The sequence below is a fragment of the Coffea arabica genome, chromosome 2c (assembly GCF_036785885.1).
Source record: "Coffea arabica cultivar ET-39 chromosome 2c, Coffea Arabica ET-39 HiFi, whole genome shotgun sequence".
Classification (NCBI taxonomy): domain Eukaryota; kingdom Viridiplantae; phylum Streptophyta; class Magnoliopsida; order Gentianales; family Rubiaceae; genus Coffea; species Coffea arabica.
This window is the reverse complement of record NC_092312.1, coordinates 21,793,922-21,811,717: the sequence shown is the minus strand read 5'-3', so window position 1 is coordinate 21,811,717 and position 17,796 is coordinate 21,793,922. Positions and strand designations below refer to the sequence as shown.

The following is a 17,796-nucleotide window of genomic DNA, read 5'->3' as shown; positions in this document are numbered from 1 at the left end:
TCATTATTTGTTTCATTGCAATCTGCTTCCTGCATAATTTTTACGTACTGATAGTCACAAAGGCAAAAATTATTGCAATTTGCTTGCTATACACAAACCATCTTGACATCCTTTGGGGAAGCTCAAGGCAACCATCTCCGCCAGTACAATTCAGTATGCGTGCAGCAAACCACAATTCGTAGGAGAAGACTTGTTGCAGATCATCTTCGTTTATGTGAATAAACTGACCAGACACATTATAAATTTACATCATTTACAATAATCGAGGAGAATGATAGCTTAACTACAGAGGGAAAGAATCAACAATACTGCCTGATGCAGATTTTGTCTCAGTAGTATGTATAAGGTTTGCAGAAAGGGGTGAGCTGAGTATCATTCTAATCTCCTCTCATCATGCGTCAACGCCTGGGCCAGGATATGCTGGTAAACTCATTATACGCTTGTCAATAACTGGGCCTCCAACTGTAAAATGATAAAGGCTTTGATACTTCGATCCTCGTACCCCAAGAACTTCATGTACTGACATAAATGAAACAAAACAGCGTCAAAGAAACATCCCAAGATAAACCATTCCTTCTTCCCAAAATTCGAACCTATTTCAAATAAATCTAGCATACTAATCTGGCCAAGGACAATCAAAGGAAATAAATCACCCTCAATAAGAAAAGCCTAACATGAAGGTTAAAACATTAGCTAACCAGACCAACATTTTCTCATAATCTCAGTAATGTAATTTAGCAGAGTTCGTGGCCGAGAGATGAGAGGTGGTTGACGAGGCATTGGTCTAGTGGCTAAGCTTGAAACTCCAGGAATTAAAGGTCGTGGGTTCAGACGACCCCCCCCCCCCCCCCAAACAAAAAAAACACAAAAACCCAAAAAAAAAAACACAAAAAAGCTTCTTGAGTCCCACCCTCCTCTGCTGGAAAATTTAAGAGCGAGAGGAGAGACATGTAATGCCCCAAGATGACACTTTAAGAGTAAGCAACCATTAATGACATTTGGTAGAGTACCGGGGTATCAGAAACTTGGGTACAAGAAGTCGAGGAAAGGTTTAGAACTTACAGGCAATGGGACATCAAGGAAAGAGTGAAGTTCCTTTTGTCAAAAATAAAGGGAGGAAATTATGAATCGTGGATTTTCTTGTGTCCATAGGTAGGGTGCTCAAGATATAAAGCTGATACCTCATAGATGAAATTGGACTAAATACAAAAATAGAGCATTTTGCCTTTACAAATTCTGCAGTTCGGATACAATTACAAACTATCCCATATATGGATCCCTGATTTATGGTTCAGTGATGTGTTAACTCGGATTTTAAGAAGCTCATCCATTACAGATGGCATGATCTCGGAAATGGAACTTTTGAATGAGAGGATGCATAACAAACATGCACACACACAAAACGAAGTAGACCCTCCAAATGAAACATGATGTCAAAAAGACAATTATACCAGGGTCATCAAAAAAGCAACCAATTCCAGTAGCAGAGATCCCAACTGCATGGGCTTCAAGGTACAAGACCTGGCCAAGGACCCCCGTCTCCCAAAATAACCGAGGATACATCCATGAACCTTTTTCATGCAAGGTAGGCTCCAAATGAGCCACCATACCCAGACTGAAGCAACCATCACTGGCAATGTCCTGTAATTAGATATAATTAGATAGTCATGTTTGAGAAGTCCATTGAATAGATCCTCTGAATCAGGATGATAAGTCGACTCTATGCAAGTAGCCCCAAAATTCTAACACAAGCAGTCTATCTCAACCTTCCTGCTTTACAGAAACATAAACAACTAAATTTACAGCCACTGCTTGTGGCGCAGAGTCAAAGTAGCAGTTATGCCAAAACATAATCTCCGTGGGGCAGCTAATATTCAATGTGTCTGGGAAGACGTCAAATTGTTATCTATTATAGAATTCACAAAGCCATATAGTCTTATTGCTATGACAATTAATGCTGAAAACCTTTGTCAAAATTACTAACTGTGCTGAACATTTACTGTAACTTTTCTATGATAACATTTTCCAGTGCCATAAAAAAGAAAAGATGCAAGGTGAATGTCCAAAAGGGCATGTGCCGCTGAAAAAAAATAACGTATTGCAGATCCACCTATAGTTTGCACTCCAATATTGTCAAACACCTAATAAAGAAACATAAAATGCAACCAAACTCCTCATCATCCTCATGATTTGCAAATAGAAACAAGCTCCAATGTCAATTAAAATGTTAGTCATAATTAGCGATATTCAGTACAGAAGTGTGCAGGGTATAAAGTGAGGAAAAATAACTGAACACATCTTCATCCTGCATCAAAGTTTAAAGGAGAACTTTCTTTTTCTCATGATTATTTGATAATTATAAACACTTTCCCAGCATGAACCAAAAAGAAGGCCGAATGCCTATGCTTACTGATCTAAGTAGGAACTTGTGAAGCACACTCCAGACTTAGTAATTCAGAAATTTGACGCCAGGTGCATTTAGAAGATACTCAGTCCCTTTGCTCCAAATTAAGTTTACTGCTTTACTTTTAGTCCATCTGAAACTAATTTTCTATTTACTTTTCGAAACATATCATAAAAAACTAGTATGTGGCACTAGATGGTTCTCTCCATGACTCGCATGTTCCTTGCTTTTATGCTTGGATATAATCTTCTACCTTGCAGATAAATTCCCTCCCAAGTAAAACTACGACACTTACAATTTAGAAATGGACATTAAACAACACACAAATAACAAGTATCCCACAATGAATTGCGGATAGTAGTCAAGAGCTCAGTAGTAATGCCATCAGGAATGGCGTCAACATACACACCTGATGACAGGATAGGCGTTTTGATAGCTCCCGACAGTCACCCTTTGCGAGTTCATACAAAGGAAGCTCATCCGGACAACCATCTGGTTTGGTCCACTTAAATTCAGACCTTGTAGATTTCCTTAAATCATCCAAATGCTCTTCATTTCTCACCAAAAAATACAACCCCTTGGGCAATCCGACAACTCTATGAACAAAAAGGGCAGCATGCACTTCACAATCCCATGAAAGCGTCCTAAATGGCAATGCTAACTGTTTCCTTTGCTTCTCTCCACTTCCAAAACCCGAAGGCATACAATGCAGTAAAATCTGATAAAAAGTCTCTCTTGCCATTGTGGTAGAACCATCCATATCTACTGCACTCCTTCTCTTTCTAACCACTTCCCTCAAACTAAAACCTTTATAAGAACTCTCACTAATGTCTCCACTGCCCAGAAATGGAGCAACCATGGATTGATTGAATATGTTTAAAGGATTTTTTGTGGCCTCGGCGGTCCTATAAATAATATCCCAACACACATGCTCTTTACTAAGCAAATTCGGCTTCCCTTTCCACTCCAATGTTGAAAACTGCGATATAGCTAAACTCAACCCCTTATAGTCAACACCAAAATCACTTATACCACTAGGAAAAACCAGAAGCACACAATCAGGATGCTCAAACTCAATCTCAGGCATCTTCCCCTTGACCGGCCTGGACGGGATTTTGAACTCGGGAAAAACATCAAGTCCCATTAGTTTCTCTAATTCATCATATCCCAAACCATCCAAAACCTTAACTTCCCACCCAAGCCCTGCCGCGGCCATCGAAACCGCGGCAATGGCATGCCCGACGTCATGATTACAATATCTAAAGGCCCTCTCACCATACTTCCAAGCTTCCCTCCAGAAAATAGAGGAAAATCCAATAAGAAAACAGTTCTTGGGGAAAATTTTTGGGAAAAACCCAGATGGAATTTCGGTTCTAATTTCCAAACCATGCTCTTTCGGAGCATAATGAGCGACAAATGAGTGATCAATCAGAGAATCAATTGGTGGAGCAATGATGTAAGCCTCAGTAGGGTGAAGATTCCCACTGCTGGGATTAACCCTGAGGGACCAAGTGGAGAAGCCAGTAGTTTTCCAGGCTGATAAGGCTAAAGAATCATAAAAAAGTTGAGAAATAGTGGTTTTGGAAATGGGTTTTGGGGACGGTAAAGAATTGAAAACCGTGTGATACAGAGGAGGAGGAGAGCCGTCCCGGGTGGTAGCGGGAGAATTGGGTGAGGGAGGGTGCAGAAGAGGGAGGAGTGGGGAAGATACGTAACGGCGAAAAGGGTTGGGTTGGTTGGCCCAGTCAAGGCCATAAGGCCCACGGGCATAGTTGTTGAAGTTGTGTTTTGTTTGGTTATGGTACCTCAAGACTTGATCTTTTTGTTGCTGTTGTTGTTGGTCTAACGAGTGTTGGTGGATGGGTGGAGAGTGTGATGAAGCTGCCGTGGACATGGTGATTTTGAGGATTCTTTGGGATAGTCTTTTGGTGGTGGTGGTGGGCGGCGGGAGGAGGAGGAGATGGTGATGGTGGTGGAGGGACAGAGCTAGTCTATGGTGAAGCAGAGGCATCTCGGCCATCTGCCTCTGTTTTGTTACGGCAGTAGCGTAAAATCGACTAAAAGTGAAAATTCTTGCTGAAAAGCAGGCGCTTCTGGAAGTTGGAATTTGGGAGGTGCGGAAGCAAAGAACGTTTTGGAAGGTTCCAAAATCCAAAGATCCGGGACCCGTGTTGGAGGGTTGCTGCCCGAAACCTTGGAATGGACTTGTGTTATTGTATTGGGCTAATAAGTCCCAAATAAACAGACGAGCTTCTAGACATTTAGCCCAACACTGTAACCGAGATTCATTCATCCTGCCCGATGTTGCTCGGGCTGTTGCATTGATTGGCCTGCTATCTGCGACCCACCTCAATTCATTTAGCTATCAATCGAGTACCACGCGCATGACGCATGCATGTTTTTTGTTCAGCTGTTTAGATGTTTAGATTTTTCCGGTAAGGTTTCGAGTCTTTCTTTAGAAGTAGCATTACTATAAAGTTTCTGAATAGAAATTTTTTTTTTTACAAAAAGCCTCTTTTAAATAATGTTATGATACTTTTTTTTTTAATCTGATGCACGTGACATAAAAGATGGTTAGAAAGATTAAAAAGAGTATTGAAAACTTTTTTTTTTTTTGATAAAAGCAAATTTATTACAATAGATTTTTAGAAATTGTCCAACACAATTTGATTTACATCACTGTCTGTCTTAATGATAGATTAAACACACACTATAAATTACATATCTACTATAGTTAAAAAGAGTACGAATTTAACAGATGCAATAGATCTAAAGAAGAGTATAGAAAACATATTCATGATGCAAGTTCAAATAATCACGTATCCAATGCTCTGTACTTGTGGTATTTATGCATGTCTCTGTGAGTGATGAACATGTTAATTCTTTAAAATAACAAGTTTAGTTATTGTTTGGATTGTTGTTTTCCGTCAAAAAATTACGTCGTTTTTCGTAATCACATTTCTCGATTACCTTTTTTTCTCACATACATCAAATCCCTACAGTAATTTTTTCATGAAAAATCATGAAAAATGCAATCCAAATACAAAAATTTGTCAAACATAATTTTAATAACAAAGATGGCAACGTGTGTGAGATCATATTAGGATATTTCTAATTCGTAACTTATGTTTAATATGCAAGCAAATCAAGTACTATTATATGGAAACTAAGCAATAGTCATAGTTTTATAGGAAGATATTCATTTACGTGTCACAAGTCGTTATGAGATGATGGCTCGCAAAAAATCTCCACGAGTACTGGTGCCCAAATCAATACTGCTACCACTGCGACTGCTGCTACACGTTCCAAATCTGGGAACTGTTCGTTTGTCGATTTGCTCACTTTGTGCTGTGCCTCCTGAGAGTGAAGAATGCCTTTTTCTTTAATTAATTATAATTATGACAAAATGAATGATCGCTAAGCACTGATTTATCAGCTGAGCTTCCCAGTACGAGTAAGCTCTCATTTTTGCTGCTTCCGACAGGCCACAACACAAGGAAGACCCTCACTCTTTAAAGAAAAAAAGGGAAATCTTTTTTGCACTGGGTTTGGAGTGGCTAAAGTAAAAAAATGGCAGTGCAAGTGGCGTACAAGACTGCAAACACTTTCATACCTCGTACTGTTTACGTGTAAACCGTTCTAATCCGATTCCACAAATCCCCATTCCATTCCATGGAGTATACTTTAAAATATCCAATTCAATATTCACAAAGTTTGGCTCCATTTCCGTAACCCATTCGCTGCGAGTAGCCAAGCAGGCAAGAAAACAGCAGCACTAGTCATCAAAGCACTGGCACCAAAACCCCACCAAAATCCAAACACCTGCATTACTTTTTTCGTCTCTCTTCCTTCTTCTTCTTTCTGTATCAATACAACTCAAAACTTTGCGACACAAACAACCCTTCAACCATTGAAATTCCCAAGGCTCATCCCTGCAAATCTCTTTCTCTGTGTCTCTTTTTGGGCTGGTAAGTGTTTGTTCTTTCCATCTTCCCCGGTTTCCCGAGTTCTTGACTTTTTTTGTTGCTATGGTTTTTTGGTCCTGTCTTTATTCTTTTGAAAAATCGTGTCTTGATGATGTTTAGAATAGTGAAAGAGAAAAGCTGTTGTTTTCCTTTTTTCAACTTTGCATGGTTGATTGTGAATATTGGTTGCCAAGACGAGAAAATTAAAGAAAGCTACAGAATTACACTCCAGTGCCATTAAAGAAAAAAAATATTTTTATTTGGTTGACACTTGCCAGCGGAAAAGATGGACGCAGAGATAAAAGCTAGAGAAATAGTGAATTGGGCACCTCAATATACCTAAAAACGGGATTTTGCCGTTGTATCCAAGGACCCCCGAAATTTTTCGTGCAGAAACAGGGGTAAAAGAATGAAATTGTGGGCTCTGATTGTTTGGGCGCAACTTTTGTTTGACGATAGTTAACTGGACGACAATCAAAAGGGAAGGCATTGTTTTGCTTTTTGATTTTAACTGTTTTTATGACTATTTGAAAATTATTGTCCTACTTCCTATTGCTTCTGCTAACCTCTATCTAAGGCACTACTCAAAAACTTTATAGGGATGGAATGGATTACTCAAAAACCTTTTCAAGTTAGCACCCTAAACTACCATTTTTGCACAAGGGTGTGTTGTTGTGTATTTATGCTACACTCATAATCTCTGAATACCTTGTACATGGTGGTGCTAGGGATTGTTTTTGGCACTGTATTCAGTATCTAACAATATGAAGAATCTTGGGAGGATGGGAATTCGTTATTTGCACAAACTAAATGCTGCAAATGTGCCCAAGGACTTGTTAGAGAGGGGGCAGAATCGCGTTATGGAGGCATCTCTTACCTTTATCCGTGAGAGAGCTAAGCTCAAGGTATGATTTGATCTCTGTCAAAATTTTCATCTTCAAGTTTTCCTTTGTTCTATGAGAATAATTTTAAAATTAATGTTAGGGAGAACTTTTACGAGCACTAGGAGGAGCTGTAGCATCAGCATCCCTTCTTGGAGTTCCTCTAGGGCATAACTCTTCATTCCTTCAGGGGCCTGCATTTGCTCCCCCTCGTATAAGAGAGGCTATCTGGTGTGGCAGCACAAACTCCACAACTGAAGAAGGTGAAGCCATTTTTATGCTAGTATTACGTAAACACATATGGATGTTGAGCTCCATGTTGTCCAAAGCAAAATTATCTGTGAAATGATTAGTGTTTGCATTCAGGCAATCATGAATGCCTCCATATAACCGTTGTGCATAAGGCTTTGATTAAGAGGGTTAGAAATGTTTCATTGTGATTAAGAGGATTTTATGTCTTCATTTCGGTCTTGCCACTGGTCTCTTTTTAACCTAGTTTAGTATTTGATAAGGATTTTTGACTGTTGATTATGGGTTCCTTGTCGTATTTATGTTTAACCAGTTGCAGAGGAACATCTAATATTCCTTGTTGCACTGACACTAAAAAAAGTCAATATCATTTTCTAGCTGTGCCATCTACTGGATCCCCTTGGCTTCATTTCATAGATAAGGACATCATCATAAGCCTCCATCAATTCCCCACCCCAAAGGAGGTGGAAAACAAACCCCTTCCCTTGTGATGCTAGTGGTTTTTATTACTTTCTGTAGGATTTGGTCTCTGTTATTAATAGTTTTTCGTTGGCTTGTTTGTGGTCCATTATTTTGTTGCTGCCTACTGTTCTATGAGCCTTTGCCAATCTTTACTTCCTTACTCCAATCGAGAAATTACCTTAACACTTTTCTCAAAGCTAGGAGATAAATTTCATCTGATAGGTAGGATCAGTTCCCCTAATAATGTTGGCTGCTCACTATGTTTTCTCTCTAATTATGATCATAATTTCATGCATTGTCAACAAATTTGGACAAATATACACTGCTGATGCTTTCTACTAGAAAATATTTGAAAAATACATCTTCTCCCTGTAAGATGATCTTGGTCTTATGCAGGCAAGGAATTGAATGATCCACGAGTATTAACTGACGTTGGTGATGTTCCAGTACAAGAGATCCGAGATTGTGGTGTAGATGATGATAGATTAATGGGTATCATAAGTGAGTCAGTCAAGCTAGTAATGGAAGAAGTAAGCCCCCCTTTTGCGTTTTTTTTCTATTACGTATTACACTGTTTTCTCTGGTAGAATCAAGCTAAAGAGCTCATCTGATGTAGCTATTTTGGTTATAATGTTTCCCAGGTTTTTAACAGTGAATCTCTCTCTCTCTCTTCTCTATCTCTCTGTAGAGGCATGAATGCTAGGGCGAGCATGATGTTTCTGAGAAGGAAGGATGTATTTGAATTAGCTTAGAGATGACAATGCTAGAAACTTTTTCCTGCTTTGCCACTAATTTTCTTGAAGATTTGTAGACAGATGAATGTACTGTATGAAAGAAGCTCTCTCTCTCTCTCTCTCTCTCTCTGATAGGGAATCTGCAGTAGAGGGACTTATTTGATGAGTGACAATGAAACTTTAGAGATTATGTTTTCTGAAAAAGAAATACAAGATTGGCATCAAAGATGAAAGAGTTCCATCTTTTTATGTGTTTATATTTATATAGCTACAGCATGTGCTTGAACTGTTACCTTTTGACCTATATACATTAAGTAATTGAATTTTTTCACTGATCCCATAGCTCTAATGTGATCCATCTCCCTCTTGATGAACAAATATATGGAAAGCAAACCATTCATCTGTAGTCAAAGATTGGCTCTTTAAGAACCTCTACTGTGTTTCAACTTGATTTCATTCCCTTCCAGATGCCTGCTTTTAGTGTCTTAGTCATCATTAGGACAGCTTTTCACTTGATGCCCTTGTAAGATGCAATTCTGTGTGCTGATTAAGATCCATGGTCTTCTGTTTAAGATCCATATACTTTTTAATTGAAATAGAATCCTCATTATTTTTCTTCTAAGCTGTTTTTTCATTAGTAAAATTTCCAAGTAGCATGTGTTGAGTGCAGATTCTATATACAAGTTCTAATTACATCTCATGATACCCGGAAAATACTACTCCCTCCGTCCCACTTTGATAGCCCTGGTTTTTTTTTCACACAGTTTAAGAAAAAGTAGTTAACTTTGTTGGAACAATCAATTTAGATAGTTATTTTCCTAAAATACCCTCACATTAATTAGAGTACAACTTTATGGGAACTTGAATTGATGGTAAAAAAAGAATCAACTCTTATTAAATGGGGTAGGTTTATAGTAATAATAACTTACATTGAATAAGGGTATTTTAGGAAAATTAAAATACAATTACATTCTTCAATTAGAAAGTGGGCTACAATTTGGGACAGAGGAAAAAGGAAAATAGGACTATCAAAGTGGGACGGAGGGAGTATAAGAAAATTGCATTGTCCTTGATTCTCCTGATTCTGAATGGTTCCAGATGATTCTAATATTTTCCCCTCTTGATGACAATAGTATGCCTTTTGTTGTCTGCCCTAATTGCATCTTCCACTGATTTTCAACTGTTTTAAATGGAAATTCTTGTGTATGCATTTTGTAAATGCAGGATCCATTGCGCCCTTTGGTATTGGGTGGGGATCACTCTATATCATTCCCTGTTGTGAGAGCCGTTTCTGAGAAGCTTGGAGGTCCTATGGATATTCTTCACCTTGATGCCCATCCTGATATTTATCATGCCTTTGAAGGAAACAAATATTCTCATGCATCTTCTTTTGCACGCATCATGGAGGGTGGTTATGCTCGCCGGCTTTTGCAAGTAATCCAGCCATTTGAATGCATTGCTATATATTTTATTGATATTCCTCTTTAACTTAGTATCCAAATCTACTTTCTGTTTAGCAGTAGTCTTTAGAATGATATTTTTCTTCTAACTTGTTCCTTTAGGTTTATTATGTAAGCCATTTGAATTACATGTTTTTTTTTTGTTTTGAAAAATCAAACTTCCAATTTTTTCTCTGGTCAAAGATATTTTGGTGATGATATGAGAAAAGCATTCACTTTTGATGTAATTAATTTTTAGGAACGCAAATTGATTTCGCTAGTTCTAAGGTGTTTTTATCTGCTTTAGACTGTCTAATAACTTTTCTTATTTGATTCCAAATATATTAAAAAATTGTTAAGCTTCTCTTTCTCATTATCTTCTTAGAAAGGTATTTGAAGGCTCAATGGCATTTGTCCTTTTCTGTATGTTTAGATTGAGTGGAGCTCTGCTCTCGAGTAAAAATTGGTGGAATAGGAGATAATCGGACATTTCATGTCTGAGAAGTATAATGCTAAAGCGCTTGCTTGTTGCACAGGTTGGAATTAGATCAATTACAAAGGAAGGCCGTGAACAAGGAAAAAGATTTGGTGTGGAGCAATATGAGATGCGAACCTTTTCCAGAGACCGTCACATATTGGAGAACTTGGTCTCTCTCTCCTCCCTCTCTCTCTCTCTCTCTCTCACAGACACACAAATTCACGGAGGTTCATCATTAGCAACTCTCAAATTGAAAAGATTTGATATGCATAGTTTCTGTCATCTTATTGTCTAGTCTTGGAGTCCAAGTTTTGCTGACCCAAAACAAAATTCCTATGTCACAAAGCTGATTTTCATTCTTTAGACATTGTCAAATGCTTGGGTTCCTTTTCACGAACTGAAATCTACATTTCATCCAATACTTATGCATTGGTCAAGGGGAGCTATAGAGCAAACAAACAAGTCTACTCTTCAAGGTGTTCTGGTTCATACTCAATTTACCTTATTCTGAATGTCTACTCTATTTGCAGAAACTTGGTGAAGGGGTGAAGGGTGTATACATTTCAGTAGACGTGGACTCTCTTGATCCAGCATTTGCCCCAGGGGTGTCTCACATTGAGCCTGGAGGCCTCTCTTTCCGTGATGTTCTCAACATACTTCACAATCTTCAGGGTAATGTTATTGCTGCAGACGTGGTGGAATTCAACCCCCAGCGTGATACTGTTGATGGGATGACAGCAATGGTTGCTGCTAAGCTTGTAAGAGAACTCACTGCAAAGATATCAAAGTGATGAACAGATGTTGCCAATAAAGAGCTACACTGAAGCCCAAAAGCTTCATAAGGGAAGCAGCACACCAAGCATTTTTCACTCCCTAGTGTTGTATGAAGAGCAGCTAGCTCGAAAAGGAATTCAACTGTCACAGTTTCCTGTTCCATTTACTAGTTGGTTGCCATGTTAAAATTCATACATGCATTATAATCTCCTTCATTATTGTGGAGAACAAAAATAAGAATGAATAATGTCTTCAGTCCAAATTCTTCTTGTTGAGTTATTTCTTTCGTTTAATCCAAAGAGGTCTTCTGCCTTTTCTTTATTACTTTAACATGGTGTTTTATTTGTTAGACGCTACGCTATGGTTGTGTCTCATATTTCCTCTTGCAGATTTATTTACTCCCAATGCTGTGCCAGAAGCGTTATAGAAGGCGAGGAGGCTTTCCAGATCTGAGCCTCCATCTGGCTGGGTGGCTGTTTATACCATTCTTGTCTGCACAAGGTACTGCTGCAATTACCATAATTGGTTGCTGAACCAGCTTGTAAACGGGGTCATATGAGCTGTACTTTCTGGTGTCATCATCACAGAGAGTTCTAATAAACTACACATACACATATATATATATATATATATATATATAGGATCTACTGAGAAAAATACAAAGAGAATACTATATTTCGTCATGAAGTTGTCATATTTGCGTTTTACATCACTTCTACAATCCACGTCTACTGATCTTGCTACAAAAATGCTCATTCAAGTACTTGTGATCCAGATAGAGATAGACATGAGAAGCAATTTGATTAGTTCAAGGTATGGCACCTGCTTCTGCTCCCCCCTCTCGCTTCTCTAATGTTATGCACTTGTACCTCTTAGCCACCACGACAAACATTGCCAGATCAAGTGCAATGAGAGCTGCTGAAAGGAAGAAAAATCTGTCCAAATGGCCATCATTTAAATTTGCAGGAACCCATCCTGGCTTCCCATGCCTCGATGTGATATTCATCACCACTGTCAGCGCTATGCTGCATAAGTAACTACCTAACGCAGAAGAAGACATCGATAAACCAAGCCCCAAGCTCTTCAATCTATCTGGTGTTTGTGAAGCGAAGAACTCCCACTGGGCAACAATTACAAATGCTTCGGCTACTCCTACTAATACATACTGAGGAGTCTGCCAGAAAATACTCAGGGAACTAGTTTCTTGACCTTTTTGGATTGCATGTCTTAGTCTGTGCAGCTCGACAAATCCTGCAATTATCATGGCTACAATCGAAATCACCAGTCCAATTCCTATTCTTTGTAATTCACTTAGAGTCTTTGGCTTCCTTTTAGTCAGTTTCACATAAAAAGGAACAATAAACTTCTCATAGCAAATGATGAATGTAGATGTGCTTATAATGTCAAAGGCAGTCATGCTGGCTGGAGGGATGTGAAATCCCAAGATTACTGAGTCCATTGCAGCTCCTTGCTCAACAAAGAGAGAAAGAACTTGTACAAAGACTATGGAGGCAACAATGGTGCAAAACCATATTGGCAATAGCCTCAGCACACATTTTACTTCTTCAACTTGAGAAACAGTGCAGAGACGCCACGGATTTGGAGCTTGGCTTTTGCCAGGTAATATGGTTATCACGTCTGGTGCTGTCACAAAAGCTGCCCGATCAAGAAACCTGAAAATGGATTTATTATTCTCTTTTTGATGAAACTGTCAGATTGGATAAACTCAAGTTTTTAATTCGATGAGTGCATATACGAGTTTTTCATATCATACAATCTTAAATGACATAAATGCAAGTTAGTCTAGAAAGTAAAAGTGCATAGCAATTTTCTGCAGAAGTACAGATGAGGCCATTGTTTTGTACACTGATGATATTTGATAGGCATATGACTTGAAGAAACTTACTTGAAATCATCTGTATGTACTATATTTCTGGTACTGTCTTTTTCATCTTTCTCCTGAAGTTCATGGAGCCCCTTCCCATTTGAGGGAACTTCGAGTTTCATTTTTCTTGTAGAAGCCACAAATACCTGAAAGAACCTTGAAACGGGATTGCCAGCAGGCTTAAAGTGCCTATATCTAGAATTCCCACATAACAGCAAAATCAAAGCAAAAAAACCACCAGATGTTGAAATCCAAAAGGCCAGCTCCCACATCCCCAGATTTTCTATATAAACCAAGACTGTTTCAGCAATCAACGATCCAAGATTCAAAGCGACATAGTAATAGCCAAAAAATGCAGTTTTTGATCGCTTTTCTTCTGTATCCTCCTCATCAAATTGGTCTGCACCGAATGTACCAAGTGCTGGTTCCATTCCACCACTACCAAGAGCTACTAAGTAGATTGATATATAGAATATTGCAGTTTCAAGTGGTGACTTAATATCGCAGTGTTCTCCTATTCTCCCACATCCTTTTGGTTCAACCATAAATATGCGCGTTGAAAGAGTTAATATAATCAAACCCTGCAACAACAATGAAGTTTACCAATCACAGGGAGAAGCAATCCAAAATGTATAGAAAAGAGGAAATACCTAAAGAACTAGTGAAAATTTCTGGTAGGTTCACTTACAAGCACCATTATTGTCTGGAAAACAACACAAGTGACATATCTGCCCATATAGGAGTCACTGAGAAATGCACCTATAAGAGCACAAATGTTGAGGGTTCCCATCCACCGACTGAACGTATTGGCTGCATCTGCATTTGATTGCCTGAGGACTGACTTTGCAAAAAGAACCATGTTTACTTCCACCCCAGTAAATGCAACTGCAGCAAGTCCTTCATTGACTAGACAAGCCATGAGCAGGAAAATGTGTCATTTACATTAAAATGATGTTTTAACAACACATATATATTGCGGCATGTCTTTAGCCAATTAATCGTAAACTTACCAATCAGGCTTCTCATTGGTACTTTAATTTAGATAAGCGGCTACTAAGGCTACCAAGATTGCGAGTGTAGTAAACAAGAAAACGTAAAAAGTACCTAGCAAAATCATCCCTGATCTCCATCCACCGGTTTTTTCCTTAATCGCTGGTTTCCCATGCCTGTCAAAAGATCCATCTTTTGTGCAAGTATTTGGAAGTCTATTTCTTGCATCCTGCATTATAGGAGATCAAGCTCATCCCACCTAACACCAATTTTGTTTAAAAGTATAGAACGTACGTTTTTCTTGCAGTTTTCAAAATTTTAAAGATGTTATACTAGAACATCTATTTTCAAAGAAAAGTGCAGTTCTTGAAATTTTCCAAGAACCATACAATAATGGTAAGATAGTAATTCGAATTCCAGTGGCCAAATGATATGAAACATACTTTCACCAGTACAAATATATAATACACAGTTGAACAAATCTTCCAAATAAAGCCCTGAGCTTAAAAGGACTTTACTCCTAAATCCTAATATCTAGGAAGCCACTTTCATTAGTACTTGAAATTAACAATATGTAGAAACAGGTACCTAAATTTCAGTTTATGATTACGTCCCTTCAGCCATCGAGAGTCTTCAAGAACTCTTTTGATGGTCCAAAGACAGAATCATTTTTTTCTTTTCTAAAAAGTTCTAAAATTTGTTAAACAATTTACCCTTTATGATATGGCTTTCACTCTAATGTTATAATAGACACCTCGCAATTATAATAGCTTGTACATGCCGTATCATTCTTTTGAAAGGTAATCTTGGGGAAGAGATTTGTTTGATTGTACAGGGGCCCAAAGTATAACATGGATGTAAAGAGCTTATGAACTATTCTTTTAAATTCACTACAAACAATATCAAAATTGAAGTGGAATCCGAGAGTCTTAAGTAAAACCATTTAGTTGCAATGTATAAGACTGGATGGCTTTACTGAAGTTAAATAGCTCAAAGTCGAAGGCAATTACAGCACATTTTATGAAGTAGAAAGGTATGAATTCACATGATGATTATTTTGAGAACTTTACAGTCCAGCAAAATTACACATATCAATGGCTTGAAAATGCTAGTTCCAAAATGTACACGAGTTTTACCAAATTCGGTCTCAGAAATCTTGTCCAAAGCTGGTGAGTGAAATGGCAAATTAAGTATCTTATCAAAGTAGAATATAGAAACTGAACAGCCTACGATTTCAATAGGGACACAACTTACTATTTCAACTAACCCCACCAATAAGAAAAAAATTTAGATAAGGTTAAGTATCATATTCCATTAATCACACGCGAAAGAGAAAAAGTGACATTAAATACTTTTTCTTTTTTGACTGTCAAAATGGGACATTATTGCATATGATATTTTTTTAGGATAGACACAAATTATGGATTTTCACTAACACGACAACATAATTAGAAGTCGCTCGCTTTGTTCCTCTGCTGTGAACTTTGGAACAATGGTGATACAGACATCAGCAAATGCCTAAATGATGAACTCGTGCCAGGAAGACCGCGATTATTGTAGGAAAAAAAAAAATTTACCCCAAAAGACTCTTTTTTCACCCCAAAAAACTTTCTTCACTATGCCACTAAAAAAAATTTCCTGCAAGGGATCACATGCGTGGCTGCCTTTACTGTTTTTGTTTTTGTTTTGTGTTGTTTAGTATCACATCACATCCAATGCATCCCTTCTCTATTTTACTTTTGTTTGTATTCTTTCCTTTTTTTCTTCATGAATATCATTAGCTTCCCCACGTTTCTATATTTGCTTCGTCTATCTAAAAGGGCTGGCTTGAACTTTGAGACTCGTTCTGTGAATTCAACGTCTTGATTTTCGTACTGAAACTTAATGACGAAGTTTGCCACCTTTAGTATGGTCGAGGAAACTCATTTGTTAGATGGAAAAGAATTAAAGGCGCCACATTAACCTGTAGAAGATGAATACAGTACAACTAAAATTAACCAAATTAGAAGGAAAAAAAATGCTGCAAGCTAGATTTTCATGAGTTTTCTGATAAGATATCTGTGCTGCAGCGGGGGACAATAATTAGAAGCATGATATCTATGGTACGTAGTCTAATTTCTAAAATTTCTAATCCAATATAGGTAAAGAAAGAAGAAAATCTGACGTATTATACAGAAAGAGGTGTACATTTTGGACTCGTTGCTGGTGATTGACATGTTAAAATTCTCATACATTTTATGTTGTTGAGTCATCTCCATCTTTTATCTTACTGATGAGAAGGGGGAGCAGAAGCGAGAAAGTTGGCGAGAGAGAATTTATAGGAGGAGGCAAGAAGATAATCGGGACATGGGAATTGGTAAATACCAACTTGGTATCTAGTGGTTTAACTACGTGGTTGCCATGCAATTGCAATGCAAAGCCGCCGGTGATATATGCCGGGATATGTTCCCTTCTTTCCTCAACTTAACTTGATGACTAATTAATACTACATGACTCTTTCGAGAAACAGTGAATCAAAAACGGTGTTCTAGATTTCAGCGTGACTTATTCGCGTGTATTGTGTAATGAACACTTCATTCTTTCTTCCTGTTTTTCTATTGTACTTGGTTTCAGTATATATCCACCGCTACGGCCTGGGGGATGTACGGCCTACATCTGCTCAATTTTTGTTTCTTTTTGAAGACTTTAGCATCTTTTTTTTTTTTTTTGCCCCTTTTGGGTTGTTAGATCAAGAGGTTCTGGTTATCAACTGTTTGATTGTCGGAAGCTATGAAGATTTTCAAATGAATGTGGGAATTGATTGCATTACGAGAAATGTTGCTGTTGTTTCTATATAGTAACGTAGCTAGCTAATGATACTTGTCTATTTGGAAGATTTTGGACCACAGTAGATTGTTCAGCTAAGTCAACTGACTTTTAACTAATACAAAGTGGACCATTTATTGGCAAGGATGTGGTACTTTCTCACAAAATCGTATGTTTAACTACATATCAATATGAACTACATATCAATTGATTTCAGTGGAAAGAACTACATATCAATATGAAGTGTTGGTAGGCATTATTGTATTAATCTTTATAAGTGACTTGTGATTTTGGAAGCATGCTCTAATTTATAGTGGTAATTAGAGTCGAACCTATTGAATTTTTTTTAAAAAAAAACTATAAAAAATTAATGGAGATGCATGCAAATAATACTACTGTCAAATGATATGAAGTTCTTATTTGACAAAAAGGAAAGAAAAGGGACATATATATGAAGTTCTTATGAGTAATATCTGTAATGGGTGCGGGCAATGATGGAGTCAAAGGGGGCCACGGCCCCCCTAAGTTTTGAAAATTTTAATTCATGATATGTAAATATGTGTGCAAAATAAAATTGGCCCCCCCTAAATTTTTACAATTTTAGTTTATATTATGAGAGTTGATATATATATATATATATATATATATATATATATGAATTAGTCATCTTTGAATTAATTTTTTTCTTCAAAAAAAGTTATTTATTTTTTATTGTACTAATTATTTAACT

The 17,796-nt window shown here is 37.6% G+C and overlaps 3 protein-coding genes across 4 annotated transcripts; 1 reads left to right on the top strand and 2 right to left on the bottom strand.

The window, feature by feature from the left end:
* Positions 1 to 69: 69 nt before the first annotated feature.
* Positions 70 to 4,581, bottom strand: LOC113726795 (uncharacterized). The gene is made up of 3 exons (XM_027250669.2): positions 2,814 to 4,581; positions 1,452 to 1,641; positions 70 to 519 (listed from the first exon to the last, which is right to left on the bottom strand). The coding sequence occupies exons 1-3, from the start codon at positions 4,422 to 4,424 to the stop codon at positions 392 to 394; spliced, it is 1,929 nt and encodes a 642-aa protein (XP_027106470.2). The 5' UTR covers positions 4,425 to 4,581; the 3' UTR covers positions 70 to 391.
* Positions 4,582 to 5,880: 1,299 nt separating this feature from the next.
* Positions 5,881 to 11,648, top strand: LOC113726780 (arginase 1, mitochondrial). 2 transcript variants are annotated; one of them, XM_027250647.2, is made up of 8 exons: positions 5,881 to 6,372; positions 6,969 to 7,000; positions 7,098 to 7,274; positions 7,354 to 7,513; positions 8,358 to 8,491; positions 9,920 to 10,129; positions 10,671 to 10,781; positions 11,143 to 11,648. In XM_027250647.2, exons 2-8 carry the CDS (start codon positions 6,971 to 6,973, stop codon positions 11,401 to 11,403), a joined length of 1,083 nt encoding a protein of 360 aa, XP_027106448.2. In that variant the 5' UTR covers positions 5,881 to 6,372; positions 6,969 to 6,970; the 3' UTR covers positions 11,404 to 11,648. The 2 variants fall into 2 exon arrangements, with proteins under 2 accessions (XP_027106448.2, XP_027106449.2); XM_027250648.2 differs by lacking the exon at positions 6,969 to 7,000 and having other exon boundaries at positions 5,885 to 6,372.
* A 383-nt stretch (positions 11,649 to 12,031) lies between these two features.
* On the bottom strand, positions 12,032 to 14,703 carry LOC113726793 (protein NRT1/ PTR FAMILY 7.3-like). Its single transcript, XM_027250668.2, has 4 exons — positions 14,376 to 14,703; positions 13,960 to 14,177; positions 13,293 to 13,852; positions 12,032 to 13,059 (listed from the first exon to the last, which is right to left on the bottom strand). Exons 1-4 carry the CDS (start codon positions 14,494 to 14,496, stop codon positions 12,195 to 12,197), a joined length of 1,764 nt encoding a protein of 587 aa, XP_027106469.2. The 5' UTR covers positions 14,497 to 14,703; the 3' UTR covers positions 12,032 to 12,194.
* Between the last annotated feature and the right edge of the window lie 3,093 nt (positions 14,704 to 17,796).

Coding starts and splice junctions, on each gene's coding strand:
- LOC113726795 (XM_027250669.2), bottom strand. CDS start 4,424: ATGGCCGAGATGCCTCTGCTTCACCATAGACTAGCTCTGTCCCTCCAC. Junction 1,642..2,813: donor AACGCCTATCCTGTCATCAG/GTGTGTATGTTG, acceptor ATCTAATTACAG/GACATTGCCAGTGATGGTTG. Junction 520..1,451: donor TTGCTTTTTTGATGACCCTG/GTATAATTGTCT, acceptor CATTTATGTCAG/TACATGAAGTTCTTGGGGTA.
- LOC113726780 (XM_027250647.2), top strand. CDS start 6,971: ATGGAATGGATTACTCAAAAACCTTTTCAA. Junction 7,275..7,353: donor GTGAGAGAGCTAAGCTCAAG/GTATGATTTGAT, acceptor AATTAATGTTAG/GGAGAACTTTTACGAGCACT. Junction 10,782..11,142: donor GTCACATATTGGAGAACTTG/GTCTCTCTCTCC, acceptor CTCTATTTGCAG/AAACTTGGTGAAGGGGTGAA.
- LOC113726793 (XM_027250668.2), bottom strand. CDS start 14,496: ATGCAGGATGCAAGAAATAGACTTCCAAATACTTGCACAAAAGATGGA. Junction 13,853..13,959: donor TCCAGACAATAATGGTGCTT/GTAAGTGAACCT, acceptor TTGTTGTTGCAG/GGTTTGATTATATTAACTCT. Junction 13,060..13,292: donor GTACATACAGATGATTTCAA/GTAAGTTTCTTC, acceptor ATCCATTTTCAG/GTTTCTTGATCGGGCAGCTT.